The sequence below is a fragment of the Cetorhinus maximus genome, chromosome 14 (assembly GCF_964194155.1).
Source record: "Cetorhinus maximus chromosome 14, sCetMax3.hap1.1, whole genome shotgun sequence".
Taxonomy (NCBI): Eukaryota; Metazoa; Chordata; class Chondrichthyes; order Lamniformes; family Cetorhinidae; genus Cetorhinus; species Cetorhinus maximus.
The window spans coordinates 59184350-59204461 of record NC_135892.1 but is presented as its reverse complement, the minus strand read 5'-3'; the positions used below and the strand labels follow the sequence as shown (position 1 = coordinate 59204461).

Below are 20112 nucleotides of genomic sequence, written 5' to 3'. Positions count from 1 at the left end.
AGCTTTCCCCATTCAGTGACATCCTTGACCCTGGCACCAGGGAAGCAACACACCATCCTGCCACAAAAATGCCTATCTATTCCCCTATCAAATCACCTATCACTATTGATCTTCCAGTTTTCCTTGTAGTCCCCTGTACAGCTGAGCCACCCATGGTGCCATGGACTTGGCTCTGGCTGCACTCCCCAGATGAACCATCACTCTCATCAGTATTCAGAACTGAATACTGGTCGGAGACTATTCACTCTTGGATGGTAAAATGTAACAAGTGTTGTTCCAGGGATCTGTGCTGGGGCCTTAGTTTTTCATCATATAGATGACCTGAGTGAAGGAATGGAGAGTTGTATATTAAAGTTTGCTGATAGCACCCATTTTGGAAGCACAGTAAGTTGTTCAAATAGGATCGGGATGTTATATTCAAACCAATTTCCACCTAAGTCACATAGATAGATTAAATTAGTGGCAAAAACTTTAGCAGATGGAGGTCAATGTGGGGATGTGTGAAGTAATCCACTTTTGATCTAAGAAAGACCAATTGTAATATTTTCTTAGTTGTGACAGACTAAGAACTGTGGAGGTGCAGAGATTTGGGTGGCCAAGTACACAAATCACAGGTACAAAAGCTACGTCAATAGTCCCAATCACAACACTGCTGTTAAAGTGTGATGTATTCATTATTCAGTTTCACTGTAAAATTTAACAACAGTTTAAATCAAGGTGCAACAAGCCATCAAGAGAGATGCAGAGAGAAGGAATATATGATCAGGTAAACCCAGCTGGTATTATAAACTTCCAATGGCTGATTGCACAGCGACACTTCCGCAGCCCAAGGGACAGTCACCTACTGCAGCAATGTCTAGAGAATGGTACAGAGAGGTGTAAATAAAGGGATGGGGGAACTAATGTAAAAGTTATGGTATAATTCTCCTTTGCTTCTCTCTACAGGAAGAATTGGTTAAGCAAAGTGGGAAGTCCAAGTTCTCGCATTGACCAAGCACATTTTTCAAATGAGAAAGAGATCTCCAAACTGGACTTCAGTAATTTCACCACCAAATACTAATAGCATGATCTTACATTGCTCCCCAGTTCACAGCCAAAGCAACCAGTTGGAATTGTGTTAGCATTGTTCATATTCAACTGAGTGCCTCTAATTGCATGACTGCTGCTTATTGGAAAAGCTTTTCTTTCTTATTAAAACAAGCAATAATCTACTGTTCAAAAGAAGTGATATGAAATAAGATTGCACTAATATACAAAGGGATACTACCTTGTAGAACTGTAAACTGAGGATGATTTTTTTTTCTCAAAAGATGCTGTTAAGAGCTCACGTTCATCAAATTAAAAATAAACTCCCGTGGAAGCACACTGCTATTCTGTCTTCACTTGAAAACGTTTATTTTAAAAATATGAACCAATTAGTTTTGCAGTCACAATATATAAATAAGAAAATAGGAATAAAAATGAATTAACTGTCAACTGTGGTATTCAAGTCATTTTTAATTATTGTATATTAAATTGCTTTTATAGCATTAAAAATTCCATTATGTCTTCAAAAGCTAGTGTTATATATAATATGATTTAACATTCTTTGCGTTGGTCAAGTAGTAAAAATGTTTTAAACTTACTATGCCTGTCTTTTTATTTGTTTATCCATTATCAAAAAGCTTTACATTTGCTGTTCTAATTGAACATACCACTGTATGTGTCATCCTCTCGGCAGTGGAGTAGTTGACTGAGTGCAGATCAAGAACAGATGTGGTCTGTGTGTGTTCTTAGCTTGTGTGACACCAATCTGTCAATTTTTCTTCTGATTTTCATTCAGGACTAGTTTTGCCATTACTCTTCACTCCTTTTATGAGAGCTGTCTCTAAACCCTAGACATGTTATATCATCTCAGATAAAAACACATTTCTAAGAAACAATGCGAGGTGTAATAGGATTTAAATCATAAAACACATTTAATTGTAAATTAAACTATGGCCTTTAATTAATATAGCATGAAAATATGTAATAACTGAATTTACAAAATGATGATCCCAGCAGAGAACCTCAACCACCAGCAGCATGTAATTGTATCACAAGGTTTCCCACCGGGAATACAATTTTTAAACACTATTCTAATGAGGTTTAACAATGAAATCTTTCATATCTGTGTCCACATCATGGGCCACAGAGGCTATGGAGCACACTATATGCACAGTGCGTAATAAGTGACCCAGTAGCACCTTAGGTACATGCAGCCTGTGCAGCAGTTGTGTGCAAAGTTTCTTAAAGCCCAGGGTTGATGCAAATGAGGGCAAGTGCACATTATAGGAAAAGAGCGCCTGATCAGCACTCCATAGGCTAAGTGCCCACATAAAGAATCACGGCCAGAGTGGTCTCCTGAACTGGTTCTATTGGCTAAGGGGATCAGAGAGTGATTTTCCAGATTTTTTTCCTTCCTAATTGGACTGGGTTTTTATCTATTTTCTCTTGCCTTTCCCATGGTTATTAGGTGGGATGGGGAACGTATATACATATATATTGTGATGAAGAAGGCAATGTAGTTCTGTGAGACAGGCTGGATGAACCAGAGGGTCATTTTCTGTTGGATGTTGTTGGTAAACAAAACTGACACTGGAAGAGGGGCTTCTTACCTTCAGTTGTGAAAGATGCATAATTGTATTTGGTATAGCTGTCTGTGTTACTGTTTCCCTGCTACATTACTGTTGATGAATAAACTTCTTGGAGTCTTTCTGACATCTGCTTAAAATTGTTCTGCATCTGACATTTGTGCCAATTTCTCCATCAAATTGGGTTAGTGTGCTGAGCTTATGAAAATCTATAGGTATCCGTACGGGCATAGTACTTAATTTTTAAGGTCTGATCACAGGAGACATACTAGACAGTTACCATTACATTTCAGATGCTCTGTCAGATCCTACCTTTCGCTGCCTCACTTGTGGACAGAGCCAGGATCTTGTATGTGGATATGAGAGAAGACATTTGCATGGGAAGACTACGGATAATTTTCACTCTGGACAGGGTAGGAAAGCTGGTGACTGTGGATCAACTACATGTCAAACACGCCACCTGATCTGCAGCCACTAGCCCCCCCCCCCCCGACACCTCCATGGGTCTCCCCACACCACCCCCGCACAGAACCCCCCAACCCACCATGACTACATCCCCATGGAGCTGCCCCTATCCCCATGGGGACTCTTCACCCCACCTTGCCAGGCTCAACACTCACTGCCCAGCCAACCCCTCCACTAAGGCTTGACCCGACCCCCCCGAGACCTAACCCTCCCCCCAAGGCCTGACACCCCTCCCCCGAGGTCCAGTAACCCCACCATCCCCCACAAGATCCGGCATCCTCCCAAGACCTGACCCCTCCAGCCCCTGAGGCCCAGCACACCACCCCCACTGTGGCCTGAACCACCCATCCCACCTGAGGCCCAATCACCCACAACCACGTGTCCTGATCCCCCACCCCCTGAGATCTGTTCCCCCCTCCACTCCCCACCCTGCCAAGGCCCGATCCCCCAACCCCGCTGAGGCCCGATCTCCCACCCAACCCCCGCCCTGCACACCCCCCCCCCCCCCCCTGAGGCCCAGACCCCACAAGGCCTAATCCGCCACCTCCCCAAGGCCCAACCCTCCCCTGAGGCCCAACTCTCACCCTCTCTGAGGCCAGACTCCCCCGAAGCCCAATTACCCCTTACCAAGGCCTGACAGCACCATCCCCCACCGGAGGAGCCTGATTCCCCACACCACCCCAGATGCCTGACTCCCCCACCACCACACCCCCTCGGTAAGGCCCAACACCCCTGAGGCCCATTTCCCCTATCCTCCCCCCCCACTCCCGAGGTCCAATTTCAGGTAAGTAACTGGTATCGGAGTGGCAATCCAATGCTGAAGTAGCATGATTTTCCCTCGTTATGCCGTGTGTTCTCCATTCTTAACTAAGTGTACTTTGTAGGTCTGTATAATCTTTGTGTAATCCTAATGTTATAAGTTCATTTGTGACTTCAATAAACCCAGTTTTGTTTCTTGCACCAAAACCAGTTGTCTGCTGCACTTTGTCACAACCCCCAAATAAGTCCAAGGTCTAGAACCCAGGGAGTGGGAGCGATTCGGACCGCTCAGAAGTCAGAGGTGAAGCTGACACACCACCACCCCCTACACACATTACTCACAATGCTGCTACCTTTGTGAAGTTGTTCTGTGACCGAGTTAAAATTTTATACGTGAATGCCCATTCTCCTGTCAGGTCCTTTAATTCTTTCACTCTAGGACAGTAAATGGGTTTCACAGTGGTGTCATTCTCACCCTTGCCACTGATTCCATCCCCAACACCAGCCACTGCCTTCAGTTGAACAAGTTTGTTTGTAATCTTACCATCCAATGCTGATCTGAGTTTCTGACGCCATATATCCTCCATCACAAGGACTACCTACTTCCACCTCTATAACATCACCCCGGCTTCATCCCATTTGCTACTAAAACCCTCATCCATGCCTCAGTTACCTCCAGACTCAACTATTGCAATGTTCTCCTGGCTAGCCTCTTTCATATTCTGCAACTTTCAGCTCATCCAAAACTCTGATGCCCATATCTTATCTCATATCAGGCCCTGCTCATCCATCATTCATGTCCTCGTTGACCTATATTGACTTCCCTGTCCCTTGATACCTTTCATTTAAAATTCTCATCCGTGTCTTTCAATCCATTAAGTCATCTCACTATCTTTGTAACTTCTTCCAGCTGTACAACACCTCTCTGATCCTTTAGGATCCTGGCCTTTTGAGCTTCCTTCCTCCCTTAGGCTGCCATTGGCAACTGTTCCTTCAGCCACCAAGCCTTACAGTCTGAAATTCCCTCCTTAAACTCCTCTGCCGCTACACTTCCATGTCTTCCCTTAAGACCCTCCTTAAAACTCAGGCCAGGCTTTTGATCATCCTTTTTGATATCGCCATCTGTGGCTTATGTCAATTTTCATTCAGTTGTGCCTCTGTGAAGCACTTTGAGACATTTTTCTATGCAAAATACATTATATAAATGCATGTTGTTATTTGTGCTGACAGAAAAGCACAGAGAAAAATTATGAGCGCAACCACAAAACAGAAGACCTGCACATGTAAATAGTCACTTGGTAGTACAGAACTTGAGTATTGCTGAAAAAAGAAACATGCTGTGAAATTTTTTGTCTTGCACTCATCAGGACAGATGCAAGAATGTCAACTTTCAAAGGCAACAACAATTTATATTGCGTGAGAAAAGTGTGTTGATTGGTTGGCAAATCGACTCGGATTGGTCGAGGTGTTGCCATGGAGAATGCACCAGCCAGCTATTGTCCCACATGCTTTTGTTTAATTTTAAAAAGATGCAATGCCTGGACGTGTTCCTTTTGTCTCAGAGGACAGGGCGCATGAATATATGTACCTTCTAGCAAGGTGAGTGAGCTACATTGTGAACCTGAATGATAATCTTAAATTGGTTGTCAGTGTATTTCCTAGCACACTTGGGATTGTTCAGCAAATGCTGCCCAATTGTGGAATCGCATCTAACATTTGACATTATGTTCTGAGTTTTGCAAGCACAGTCTGGTTGAGTACAGTCAGTATTCTGCCCAGTGCGAACAGCTGAATGCATACTCTGTTTGATGCGATCCCCCAGTCATTGGGCCATATGGCCTTAGTACCTGGCATCGTACCAGCACTGAAATTCATATACCACATTACTCATTTTTGTGATCGGCAAAACATCTTTTTGGCTTGACGGCAGCAGCCTGGTACTAGAAAATACCTCTTGTGTTGCTACTGCATAGTAGCAGCATGAAACAACTACCTTCATCTGTTGCTCAAATTTTTGAGATACCTTACCCTTACAGGTAATTTGAGGTAGACTGGGTCTGAAAGTGGTGGCCTTAGGCCCGTTCGTGAGCATGTGCAAAACACAGCGAGCAATGATCTGATCGGGGTAAGGGTGGCTTTAATGCACCCTATTCCAGCTAAAGGCTATCCTGATCAGCATTTTCTTTTTTTATTTTAGTGTTTTTAAAAGGCTGCAAACAAGTTTTCTGGAGAATGCATTTCCTTATAGCTTCTAACTTACGCAGAAATCCTGTTTATGCTTATGCTATGGCAGCAGAGTTGGAGAAACATGGAAAAGTAGCCCCGCCCCCAGTCCCTCCCTCCCAATAGTTTAGCTGCCTAAAGTTAGTAGTACGTGCACCAATGGAAGCGTAAATGAACAGACCAACAAGAAGCTTGGGTGCAATTTCCTCTGCAGGCTGAAACCTTTTTACAACATTTCTCTCAAAGGAGCAGTAGTCGTGAAATAAGGGGTTCATAATGTTTATGCTTCTGAAGCCCTCCTTCCATCTACAAAAATGAACACAACAGAAGAATTTTATCTGTGTAGAATTTAGTTATGCAATTAAACATGTATAATTTTTGTTTTACCTATTTAATGTGAAACTTGTTGCTCGTAGTGAGCAACAACCCTCGACTCCAATGTTGGAAACAATCAACAGGTCAGGAAGCATCTGTAGGAAGAGAGAAACAGTGTTAATATTTCATGTCAATGCGCTTTCAGCAGAACTGGCCATTGACCTGAAAGGCTATCTTCATTTGTCTCCATCTGCTGTTGAATGTTTTCCAACATTTTCTGTTTATTTAATTTCAGATTTCCAACATCTGAAGTATTTTGTTTGTTTGCATAAATATGCTTACATGTGGGATTTTAAAAATACAATAATCCTTTGCCTACCCAAGAAATGTTATACATAGGAACATCATAAATGGAAATTTAAAAAATACACCATTTTCATTGGGGAAGGGGGATTAAGTTATAAAATTATAAAACTAAGATAAGGGCTGCAATCTACCTCACTCCTCGATGATAAACCTGTTGCCTACCATTGTTCCCAGCTGCAAGTGTGGCCCCTGTCTGCAGATCAAAACGCCAGATACCAGGCACCAAAGAGCACGGTGTCCTCCCATGCCAAACTTGAGCACAGTCTGCCTCACTTGCTTTACCTGCTCCTTCAAGGACTGCTGTCCAGCTCCAGGGATGTTAACATAGTACTGCACAGTACACATAGACTACAGGATCAGACAAACATCAGCGGTGCTGCTGCAGTTGCGTTTACCGTTACGCATGCAAGGCCAGATAACAACTTGGTGGCCAAAATAAGGCAAAAAAAGTTGGATTTTACCTGCAACAGTACCGGAAGTGGAGGACAAATTGCTGTTTGGGTGGTTAAAGTGGCAGTGTGCAGATACAGTACAGTATTTTTGGCTGATCTCTTGAAAACTTCTCACAGACACTTAGGGGGGGCTATGAGCCACCAGCTCAGAACGCCTGGGGTAAATCATATCAGGGAAATTATAGGATTTAGTTTCAACCATTTACTTTGGTTACTATGGAATTAGTTTTGAAGTTAACCAATAACCGCCCCATCAGTCCACCTGCAAGCACAAACAGAGTGATGGCAGATGTCGTTGACAATGCTGTCAAATAGCATTAACTCAGCAATAACCTGCTCATTGAAGTTTCATCTGAGTTCCACCAGGGCCACTTGGCTCCATACCTCATTACAGCCTTGATCCAAACATGGACAAAACAGCTGAATTCCAGAGGTTAGGTGAGAGTGACTGCCCTTGACATCAAGGCAGCATTTGACCCAGTGTGGCATCAAGGAGCCCTAGCAAAACTGGAGTCAATGGGAATCAGGGAAAAACTCTCCACTGAATGGGGTCATATCTAGCACAAAGTAAGATGTTTGTGATTGTTGGAGGCCAATCATGTCAGCTCCAGGGCATTGCTGGAGGAGTTCCTTGTTACAGTATCTTAGTCCCAACTATTTTTAGTTGTTTCATCAATGACCTTCCGTCCATCATAAGGTCTCCTGATGATTGCACAGTTGCACAGCATTCAGTACCATTCACAGCTCCTCAAATACTGACGCAGTCCATGTTCAAATGTGGCAAGTTCTGGACAACATTCAGGCTTGGCCAATAAGTGGCAAGTAACGTTCTCACAAGTGCCAGGCAATGACCATCTCCAATAAGAGAGAATCCAACCATCTCCCCTTGACATTCAATGGCATTATCATCACTGAATCCTCCCACTATCGACGTCCTGGGGGTTACTATTGATCAGGAGCTGAACTGGACCATATAAATACTGTGGCTACAACAGCAGGTCAGAGGCTAGGAGTTCTGCAGTGAGTAACTCACCTCCTGATTTCTCAAAGTCTGTCCACCATCGACAAGGCACAAGGCAAGAGTGTGGGAAGAAGAAAGGGCACATGGAAGTGGGGACTCTGCTGAAGATGCTCCCACTTCTCATCCCTTGCCCTCTCTCCCGGCCCTCCTACCCATCCAGTCAAAGTCCCACATGTTGCCCCCTGCCCCAATGATTGTTTGCCCCTGCATAGCTGCTACTGGGGCAGGCTTTGATGGGTCTTCCTGGGCCCTAAAACCCCAAGGACATCCACCATGAGCATCCCATGTGTCAGAGCAGGGGAACAAGCAGTCATCCTTCAGCTCTGCTAATCCATAAAGGTAGCACCACATAGAAGTAATAGGAAAAGAAAATATTTTAGTTACCCCATGGGATTTATTTGGGTGATCCTAAAAATGTCAATATGATGTAAAGTATTGCATACCTTTGTTACTTTTAGGTTCATTTTACTCCAGTGTTCTCCATGATGGACTCCAACTCTCCACTCTCCATAAACTTAATTTGTAAACTTAGTTTAGTCTAAAATTCCATGGGTCCTCAGCTTCCCACTCCTGCAGCTCCAATCCTCTCTGAAGAGCCATGTTGTGCAAGGCACAGCAGACCACGACCATTCTGGAAACCTTTGCTGGTACAAAGTGAAGAGCACCCCAGGTCCATCTAGACACCTGAATCACATCTTCAGCAACCCAATGATTTGCTCCATGACTGCCCTTGAGCTCATGTGGTTCATGTAGTATCTTTCCTCTGTGCCAGTGGTAAGGTTCCTCACAGGTATTATCAATCACATCCTTAGAGTATAGCCCTCATCTCCAAGGAGCCACATCCTGACTCTGTTTGGAGGTGCAAAGGTCTGTGGGAGATGTGAGTGGTGCAGAATGAAGGATTCATGACAGCTTCCAGATCTTGCACAAACATGCATGAAAACCCAATGGTGGCCACATACCAGTTAAACATTGATGAGTGGAACTCCTTTCAATTAACAAAGACTGTTGGTTGATCTTGATTACCATGGGCTGGACTTAATGTTCCTGATGTGGGTCCCACCCGCTAATGGGAGAACTGGCGGGAAACCATTTCACTTTGGTGGGGGAGGCCCAACCAAACTAAATGTCTGCAGGCACATAACTGGCCAGCGTCAGGCCTTCCCCAGCATTTAGGACCCCAGGCACTGAAATCCCACTTGCCAAGAGCTGCTGGCCAATAGCTGCCACTATGTTATAAGATGTTGTGTTCGGTAGGTTTCGTGAAGAGGTTCTGAATCTTGTATAGTTTAACAGTAAGTGTTTATTAACTACTAGTAACTATATACATATATATGGTATAAGGTCTAAGCTAGGAGTTGTCTCCACGTTTGTTTCTACACACGTACAAGATTGCCCTCCTGACTCGGGTCATGTGTATCTTTACATCACAGTGTGGGCGGTACTGTACCCAGTCCCACATTAACCCTTTCTATGCTGGACCCCTATACTACAGCGACCATGTAGCAACCTAGAAGTTACAGCACAGGCTGCTCACAAGTCATCCACTTTAAAATAGCACATGTGCACAACTGTGCAAAAAATTTGAAAGTATACTGCACAGTTAAGTGAGTTGGCAGTACACAACCAAAAAACCATTAAGGAGGTCATTGGGCTTGCCTCTCCAATTGTAGTCAAAGTAGCTCCAGCAATGGCTTCATTTCCAGCCTCATCCTTTTCCCCTTTTACTTCATCATTTACATGCTGCCCTTTGGCATTCGCATTCATGCTGATAACACTCAGCTTTACCTCTTTAAACTCCTCCATTGTCTCTGTGCTGTCAGACATCCAGTCCTAAATGAGCCATTATTTACTTCAGTCAATCATCAGGAAAATTTGATTCCTGCTAATAGCTTCATACCCTTGCCACTGTCATCACCCACCACCTTCCATGGTCACCATTCACTGAACCAGATGATTTACAATCTTGGCTTTCTGTGTTCCAAAAAAGAGTCATATCGGACTCAAAATGTTAACTCTGTTTTTCTCTCCACAGATGCTGCCAGGCTTGCTGAGTTTTTCCAGCACTTTCTGTTTTTATTTCTGTTCTACCCTGACTGAGTTTCAGGCCCATATCCTATCCTTCACAAAGACAGCCGACTTCTATCTCTGGAACATTGTCAGCAACAACCTCAGCCCATTTTCTTCCCTCAGCCATCCCTTTGTTACTTTCAGGTTCATTTTCCTCCAGTGTTCTCCATGATGGACTCCCGTTCTCCACCCTCCGTAAACTTAATTTGTAAACTTACTTTAGTCTAAAATTCCATGGCATATATCCAATTCCACTTCAAATGCCAGTCAACCAGCACCTCTAAGCTCATGAACCAATATTGTTTCCTGATTCCCCAGTGCCACACATTTAAAATTCCACCCTTGTGTTTAAGATCCTCCATATCTCTTTAACTTCTTCCTGTGCTCAGCCCATCTTCCAAACTCTCCACTCTTCTGATTTCAGTATCTTGTACATCTATTATTGCCCACCATTTGCAGCGATCATCTCAGTCCCACACTCAATCAAGAATTTCCTCCACTTTTGCATCTCTCTCCTTTTAAGAACAACCTCTTTGATAAAGCTTTTGGCACTCCTCTTAATCTCGCCTTCTCTATCTCAGCATTATTTTTTACTGCTTATGCCTCAATATGAAATGCCTTGGAATGTTATTCTATATTAAAGATCCTCGATAAATGTGAGTTGTAGAAGTGTGAAAATTCAGCAAGTATGGATATCCGATCACAGTAACATGAATTAAATAAAATAGGCTGTTTCTCTCCTTCCTCCCCATATATCAAAAGTTGTCCCTTTGTTTAGAAGCAGAGGAACATTTTGGTAGCTCCTGCATATAAAAGGTGACTTTAGAGAAGGTAAATGGCCACTACCTCAATTACTAATAAAAATAATCATAATATTTATGGAATTAGAGTTATGAAGCAAACAGCTTAAAACTTTGTTTAAAGGAAGAAAAAAGGAAGTTCAGTGTAAAGGAGAGTGGCGTCCCTAAATTTTTAATTGTGGGGCCACTTTTATTCACTGTATATAATTATGATTTGAATGTTGGACTTGAACGACACGTGTAAAGTTTCAGATGATACTAAAATGAGAGGTATAGTTTATTCTCAAAGGAAACTGCAACGGGACAGTGATGCAATGGGGGAATGGACTTAAAATGTAGCAGATGGAATTCAAATTAAGTATGAGGTAGTGCATTTTGGTTAAATAAAACTGGAGTAATTATACCCTGAATGTAACTATACTCAGTGGTGTTGAGAGCAACGAGTATTGGAGAAGCCAGTTGACAACTATTAAAAGCATCACCTCAGGTTGATAAGATTTAAAAAAAACTAATGGAGTTCTGCGTTTTGTCATGAGATATGAAACATAAAAATCAATAGGTGAAGATAGCCTATATAAAACCTTAATAAGATTTCGGAGTATACTCTGCAGTACTGAGGCGGAATCTTCCCAATGTAGAATGTAAGTGTGGGTCAGGACTATTCCCAGGTCTTGACCCCGCTTGCGTCTGCATTGCGCCTCTTGCCGGAATCTCACAGGAAGCAGCCACATTCGCCATCCAATTAAATACAGCGGTTGGAACAGCAGCGTGGGAGGTCCTAACGGAGGGTTCATAGCACTGACTAGGGCAGCAGCCTCACAGGGTTCTAATGGCTGCTGCTGAGGTGGATAGGGGAGCGCAAGGACAACTCAAAATTAAGCTGCTTTCGGATCCCTGCAGAGAATCTAAAAATAAAGGTGGCCCACAGCCGGAAGGGTCATCAGTGTGGAGGTGAAACCCCCTCCTCAGGATTGATTGTGGCTGGGGCACTGAGAGGAGGCTCTGCAGGCCTGCTGCTGGGAGGCTGCCTCAGGAGCTGCTGAGCTTCGAACTCAATGGGGGGGCCTTGTAAACTGAGACAATACTGGCAGCTTCCGAAAATGGCCCGTAAGTGGGTCTAATTGGCTGTTTGCCTACCCCTGGGAAACCCGCCCAGAAGCGGAACAGCGTCGGGAAGTTGATCCGACGCACAACTACTGTATCTGAATTTCCGCACCTCCCACCGGCTCCGGCCCCAAGCCGCCTCCATGGGGCTGGGGAGATTCCGCCCCTGGACTCAACAATATAGCAGGATTTGATAAAAGCAGAGAACTGCGGATGCTGGAAATCCAAAACAAAAATAAAAATACCTGGAAAAACTCAGCAGGTCTGGTAGCATCGGTGGAGAGGAACACAGTTGACGTTTCGAGTCCTCAGAAGGGTCATGAGGACTCGAAACGTCAACTGTGCTCTTCTCCACCGATGCTGCCAGACCTGCTGAGTTTTTCCTGGTATTTTTGTTTTTGTAGCAGGATTTGATGTTTTAGAGCAGGTAGATTACTGTTTCACTTGGATGCATCCTAGCATGAGGAAATGTCAAATCTTGAAAAAAAATTACTGTTATTAGAACAATACAAATTATTGGTAAGTGTTCAAAATGAATAAAGGCTGGGGAGGGTAGATAGAAGCAAGAATGTTTCCAGGAGTCGAGGTTCAAGGACTAGAGATTTAGAACAGAGGAAAGAGAAACTTAAGAGCATTTTGAGACTGTGGAATTTAGAGTCAGGGCCAATGATTGAGGCAGAAACTACATCAACACAACATAGTATATGTGTATGTAGAAAAAAAGGGTTGGGGACAAGGTGAATAAATGTGATTAGAACTGTTCGCTTAGGTTTAGCATAAACACAACACAGACTGGTTGGGCCAAATGACATGTTTTGATTTTGTAACTTCTACATATTTCCATGATTCTTAAACTTTATTTTTTCTTGCTTGGACATGCTCATAATATTGGAAAATAATGATGATTGAATGAAAAGGTTAAAGTTGTCAGGGTTAATGAAATCTCTTTTTCTAATTCCTATAATTTCCACTTTGGACAAATGGTGTACATAAATACTTAAAATATCTAATAATTACCTAAACACATTGTTCTTCCAAGTGTCCAAGACTGTATGCTGCTGAGATGAGAAATTCAACTTATAATTGGATAAGTGAAATATTAATGCTTTTATCTCTATATATTCTGCGCAGTCCAAATAAATGCACTGGTAGGAGGATCAGATTAAACAACAATGACTTATTTTATAAAGCACCTTTGGTAGCTGTTCCTTTAAACCGAATCATAAAGCATATAGAGTTTAGCTGCCAAATATTATGCTAAAGCCATTAATGTTGTGCTGAGGTTCCCTGATGCAGTATTACAAGATTAATTGGTTACAGGCCCAAGAGACGGTTAGTTCAAACTTAAACAATGTTGGGTAATTGCTTCAGCTTGTATTTGACTGAAGAATTCCTTTTTGAATTGGTAATTCAAATCCAGGAAGTCCCAGGATTAAAAAAACACTTCTATTTAAGTTGAGGCGAAAGTTCCATGAGAAGACAGTTTGATAATTAGTCATTATTCCTTAAAGAAAGATGTATTTTAAAAGTTAAAATATCATTATAGTATCTGACCATTTGCTATGTGCCTCTTCATCTCTTTATAATTAATTGAAGATAATTCATTTAAATTTTTGTCTGGAACATCCCAGGTATGTCACATTGCTGTGGAAATAGGTCTTGCAGGGAGATACTATTTTGTTTTGGATTTTTCCATGTGATTTCTACCAGAAAGGCAGTTGAAGTCAGCCTGGAAGCAGCTTTGAGACAAGCAGAGAAAAAGAATTTTGCTGAAGCTGTAGACCAGCATAGCAGAGGGCTATCAGAAACTAAGGGAGTTTTCTGAAATAAAAACAGAAACTGATGGAAAAACTCAGCAGGTCTGGCAGCATCTGTGGAGAGAGAAACAGAGTTACTGTTTCGAATCCGTATGACTTCTTCAGAGCTGAAGAGAGGTAGAAAAATGATTGTTTTTAGGTTGTTAACAAGGGACAGGTGGAGAAGGTGGAGCAAAATAGAAAGTCAGGGATAGGTTGGAGGACAGAAGAGATAAAATGACAACGATGTCATGGACACAAGACAAAGCTAGTGGTAATGATAGTATTAGAGACTAAAGCAGATGTTAATAGTGGCATGAAGGTTAGATAGCAGAATGTGCGGAGAGCAGAACAAGGGTCAGCGCTTTCCGAAAGCAAACCATGAGCACAAAATACAGACTGAAACGTGGGGGATGGGAGGGAGGGGGAGCTGGGAAAAATCAAAATGGAGGACAGAGTTCATGGTCTGAAGTTGCTGAACTCAGTGTTAAGTCCAGGAGGCTGTAAAGTGCCTAATAAGAAGATAATTTATAATTTATAATATTTCACTTATCCAATTGTAAATTACAAATTCCTCCAGCTTGTGTTAGGCTTCACTGGAACATTGCAGGAGGCCGAGAACAGAAATGTGAGCATGAGAGAGATGCTGAATTGAAATGGCAAGCGACAGGGTTCATGCTTGTGGACTGAGCAAAGGTGTTCCGCAAAGCAGTCACCCAGTCTGTGTTTGGTCTCCCTAATGCAGAGGAGACCGCATTGTGAGCAGCGAATGCAGTAGACTAAATTGAAAGAATTGCAAGCAAATTGGTGCTTCACCTGGAAGGAATGTTTGGGACCTCGGCCGGTGAAGAGGGAGGAGGTAAATAGGCAGGCGTTACGCCTCCTGCGATTGCATGGGAAGGTGCCGTGGGAAGGGGATTAGGTGTTGTGAGTGATAAAGGAGTGGACCAGGGTGTCACGGAGGGAATGGTCCCTCTGGAATGCTGACAGGGGAAGTGAGGGGAAGATGTGTTTGGTGGTGGCATCATGCAGGAGCTGGCGGAAATGGTGGACGATGATCCTTTGAATACGGAGGCTAATGGGGTGGAAACTGAGGACAAGGGGAACCCTAACATTGTTTTGGGAAGGAGGGTAGGGATGAGGACAGAAGCATGGGAAATGAGTCGGACACCGTTGAGAGCCCTGTCAATCATAGTGGGGATAACCTCAGCTCAGGGAAAAGGAAGACATGTCAGAAGCGCTGTAGTGGAAGGTAGCATCATCAGAACAGATGCGACAGAGATAGAGAAACTGGGAGAATGGGATGGAATCCTTACAGGAAGCAGGGTGTAAGGGGGCGTAGTTGGGGTAGTTGTGAGAGTCGGTGGGCTTGTAATGAATATTGGTAGACAGTCTATCACCAGAAATAAAGATAGAGAAGTCAAGGATTGGAAGGGAAGTGTCAGAGATGGACCATGTAAAGGTGAGAGGAGGGTGGAAATTAGAAGCAAAATTGATGAATTTTTTCAGGTCCAGACAAGAACACCAAGGAGAACGTCCAGGTGGTGGTGTTCCCATGTGTCTGCTGCCCTTGTTCTTCTAGATGATAGCGGTCATAGATTTGGTAGGTGCTGCCTAAGGAGCCTTGGTGAGTTCCTGCAGTGCATCATACTCGATGTGCCCCACAAAAAGACAGGCATAACTGGGGCCCATAGCCACACCTTTAATTTGGAGGAAGTGAGACAAGTTAAAGGTGAAATTGTTCATTGAGGGAACAAGTTCATTCAGATGGAAGAGAGTGGTGATGGATGGGGATTGTTCGGGCCTCCGTTCAAAGAAGAAGCGGAGAGCCCTCTGACCGTCCTGGTGGGGGATGGGGGTGTAGAGGGATTGGATGTCCATAGTGAAGAGGAGGTGGTTAAGGCCAGGAAACTGGAAATTGGAAAATGACAGAGTGTCAGAGGAATCACGAATGTAGGTGGGAAGAGACTGGACAAGGGGAGAGAAAATAGAGTCAAGACAGGAATAAATTACTCCAGTGGGCAGAAACAAGTTGACCCAATGGATCTACCAGGACAGCCCCGTTTGTGGATTTTGGGAAGGAGGTAAAAGTGAGCTGTTCAGGGTTGGGGACTATGAGGTTGAAGGCTGTGGAGGGAAGATCTTTAAAGGAGATGAGGTCAGTAACGGCCTGGAAACAATAGCTTGATGTTCAGTGGTGGATCATGGTCCAGGGGCAGGTAGGAAGAAGTGTCTGAGTTGATGCTCTGCCTCTGCAGGGTAGAGGTTGGTAAGCCAGACAACAACAGCACCACCCTTATCAGCAGGTTTGATAATAAGGTCAGGTTTGGACCGGAGAGAATGGAGTGCAGCTAGTTCAGAAGGAGACAGGTTGGAATGGTGAGAGGAGCAGAGAAATTAAGATGGCTGAAGTCATGCTGACAGTGCTCAATGAAAAGATCAAGAGCAGGTAAGAGGCCAGAGGGAGGGGTCCAGGTAGAAGGAGAATACTGAAGGCGGGTGAAAAGGTCCGTTGAACAGGGGAAGGACTCCCACCCAAAGAAGTGAGCACAGAGACAAAGACAATGGAAGAAGAGTTCAACTTCATGCTAGGCCCGAAACTTTCTGATGTAGAATCACTAAGCAAGAGTGTAGTGAGACCCATGCTCTAGCTAGGGAGTCCATAATCGAGAGGTGTTTCAGGGGATTTGGAGGCTCATCTAGCCAGATGCTAGTGGAAGGAGCCTTGGAGAATACCTTGGAGAATAGCAGGAACACTGAGGAGACTTGAAGTGAATTCCTGAAAGCTGTGGCACACCTTGATCTGGTCTCAGGAGAAGCGAAGGAACCCTCAAGATCCTGTAAAATAGAGGGGAGCTCTTAGGTAGAAGTAAGATTAGAATAGGAAATAGCCTGTTGAGATGAGGCCCAAATCTTCTAGTCTCTGGATTATTGGAGATTGGACCTATGACTGAAGTTGCACATTAGGACCCTGTGGAAATCCTGACACACGAACTTATGTGGGAATTGCCCAGGAAGTTTAAAGTTCAGATGGGCAACTCCCCTGCTCCCAGGACCCTGGCGCGAATGTCTCCAGCTCTGTTTGAGGACAGATCTGTGGTACTTACCTGGATAGCTACTGTACCCAGGAAATGTTAAACAGATCAAAACCAGGTCTAACACCTGGCTAATTCCAAAACTGACACCCCCAATCAACCCCCTGACCTCCTCACTACCCCCCCAACCACCTGACTAGCCCCCCCAGCCAACTGCCCAACTGCTCACCTGACCCAACAAGATTAGACCCCCGACTGGACCTAAAAGACCCAATCTGACTACCCCCTGTTAGAGTTAGTTGCCGAGAAGCAAGTGTTTAGTCAAGGATGCATTTAGTTTGATTGTTACAGTAAATGTCTTTGAAGCATAGCAACATGGAAAATAGGATCAGGAGTAGGTCATTCGGCCCTTCTAGCCTGCTCTGCCATTCAATATGATTCTCTATCTCAACCCCATACTCCCGCTCTCTCTCCATACCGCTTGACCCCTTTAGAATCCAGAAATCTGTCTATTTCCTTCTTAAATATATTCAGTGACTTGGCCTCCACAGCCTTCTGTGGTAGAGAATTCCACAGGTTCACCACCCTCTGAGTGAAGAAGTTTCTCCTCATCTCGGTCTTAAATGGTCTACCCCTTATCCTGAGAATGTGACCCTTTGTTCCAGACAGCCCAACCAGAGGAAACATCATCTATGCATCCAGTCTGTCCATTCCTGTCAGAATTTTATATGTTTCAATGAGATCTCCTCTCATCCTTCTAAACTCCAGTAAATACAGGCCTAGTCGGCCCAATCTCTCCTCAAACGAAAATCCTGCCATCCCAGGAATCAGTCTGGTGAACATTCACTGCACTCCCTCTATGACAAGTATATCCTTTCTTAGGTAAAGAGACCAAAACTGCACACAATACTCCAGGTATGGTCTCAGCAAGGCCCTGTACAGCTGCAGTAAAACATCCTTGCTCCTGCACTCAAGTCCTCTTGCAATGAAGGCCAACATACCACTTGCCTTCCTAACTGCTTGCTGCACCTGCATGCTTGCTTTCAGTGATTGGTGTACAAGGACACCCAGGTCCCTTTTTACATCAACATTTCCCAATCTATCACCATTTAAATAATACTCTGCCATTCTGTTTTTCCTACTGCAGTGCACAACTTCACACTTATCCATGTTACACTGCATCTGTCATGTATTTGCCCACTCAACCTGTCTAAATTGCCTTGAGGCCTCATAACACCCTCCTCATCACTCACATTCCCACCAAGTTTAGTGTTGTCAGCAAACTTGGAGATATTGCATTTGGTTCCCTCATCCATATCATTGATATATACTGTGAATAGCTGGTACCCAAGCACTGATCCCTGCGGTACCCCACTAGTCACTGCCTGCCACTCTGAAAAATACCTGTTTATTCCTACTCTCTGTTTCCTGTATGCTACTGATGTTAGGCTAACTGGTCTGTAAATCACTGTTTTCTTCCTCCCTTTTTAAATAGTGAGGTTACATTTGCCACCTTCCAATCTGCCAGGACTGTTCCAGAATCTACAGAATTTTGGAAGATAACAACCAACGCATCCACTATTTCCATGGCTATCTCCTTTAATACCCTGGGATCTAGATTATCGAGCCTTGGGGATTTATTGGCTTTCAGTCTCATTAATTTCTCCAGCACTATTGTTTTAGTAATACTAATTTCCTTCAATTCCTCCTTCTCACTAGACCCCTGGTTCCCTAGTATTTCTGAGAAATCTGTGATTTCCTCCATGAAGAAAGAACTAAAGTAGTTTTTAATTGCTCTGCCATTTCCTTGTTCTCTATTATAAGTTCTCCCATTTCAGACTGTAAGGGACCTACATTTGTCTTCACTAATTTTTTTCTTTTTATATACTTATAGAAGCTTTTACAGTCTGCTTTTATGTTCCTTGCAAGTTTATTCTCATACTCTATTTTTCCCCTCTTAATTAATCTCTTGGTCCTCCTTTGTTGAATTCTAAACTGCTCTCAATCCGGAGGCTTGGTGCTTTTTCTAGCAACTTTATGTGACTCCTCTTTGGATCTAATACTAGCCTTAATTTCTTTTGTTAGCCATGGCTGGGCCGCTTTTCTTGTTGTGTTTTTGCACCAGGAAGGAATGTATAACTGTTGCAATACATACATTCATTCCTTAAATATTAGCCATTGCCTATCCACCATCATGCCTTTTAATGAAGCTCCCCAATCTATCTTAGCCAACTGATGCCTCATATCTTCGTAGTTTCCTTTGTTAAGATTTCAAATTGGATTACTTCACTTTCCATCCTATTGAAGAATTCTATCATGTTAAGTCCACTGTTCATAAAGGACCCCGCACAACATGACTATTGATTAACCCCTTCTCATTGCACAATACCAAATCTAGGATAGCCTGTTCCCTAGTCAGTGCCTCGACATACTGGTCTAAAAATCCATCTCATACACACTCCAGGAATTCATCTGCCACAGTATTGCTAATTTGGTTTGCCCAGTCAATAGGTAGATTAAAGTGACCCATGATTACTGTAGCACCCTATAAGACCATAAGACATAGGAGCAGAAATTAGGCCATTCGGCCCATCGAGTCTGCTCCGCCATTCAATCATGGCTGATAAGTTTCTCAACCCCATTCTCCCGCCTTCTCCCTGTAACCTTTGATTCCCTTACCAATCAAGAATCTATCTATCTCGGTCTTAAATACACTGAATGACCTGGCCTCCACAGCCTTCTATGGCAATGAATTCCATAGATTCACCACTCTCTGGCTAAAGAAGTTTCTCCTCATCTCTGTTCTGAAAGGTCTTCCCTTTACTCTGAGGCTGTACCCTCGGGTCCTAGTTTCTCCTACTAATGGAAACATCTTCCCCACGTCCACTCTATCCAGGCCTTTCAGTATTCTGTAAGTTTCAATCAGATCCCCCATATCCTTCTAAACGTTCCTCATATGTTAAGCCTTTCATTCCTGGGATCATTCTCATGAATCTCCTCTGGACCCTCTCCAGGGCCAGAACATCCTTCCTGGGATACGGGGCCCAAAATTGCTCACATTATTCTAAATGTGGTCTGACCAGAACCTTATAAA

The 20112-nt window shown here is 43.5% G+C and overlaps 1 protein-coding gene across 2 annotated transcripts in view; it reads left to right on the top strand.

Annotated features, from left to right (window-relative positions):
* Positions 1-1363, top strand: part of LOC144689683 (acylphosphatase-2-like) — a 140047-nt gene extending 138684 nt beyond the window's left edge. For both annotated transcript variants that reach the window (XM_078556974.1, XM_078556976.1), the window contains one exon: positions 946-1363. In XM_078556974.1, coding sequence (XP_078413100.1) covers positions 946-1060 — 115 coding nt within the window. In that variant the 3' untranslated portion in view covers positions 1061-1363. The remainder of the gene's footprint in view (positions 1-945) is intronic.
* The last annotated feature ends 18749 nt before the right edge of the window (positions 1364-20112 follow it).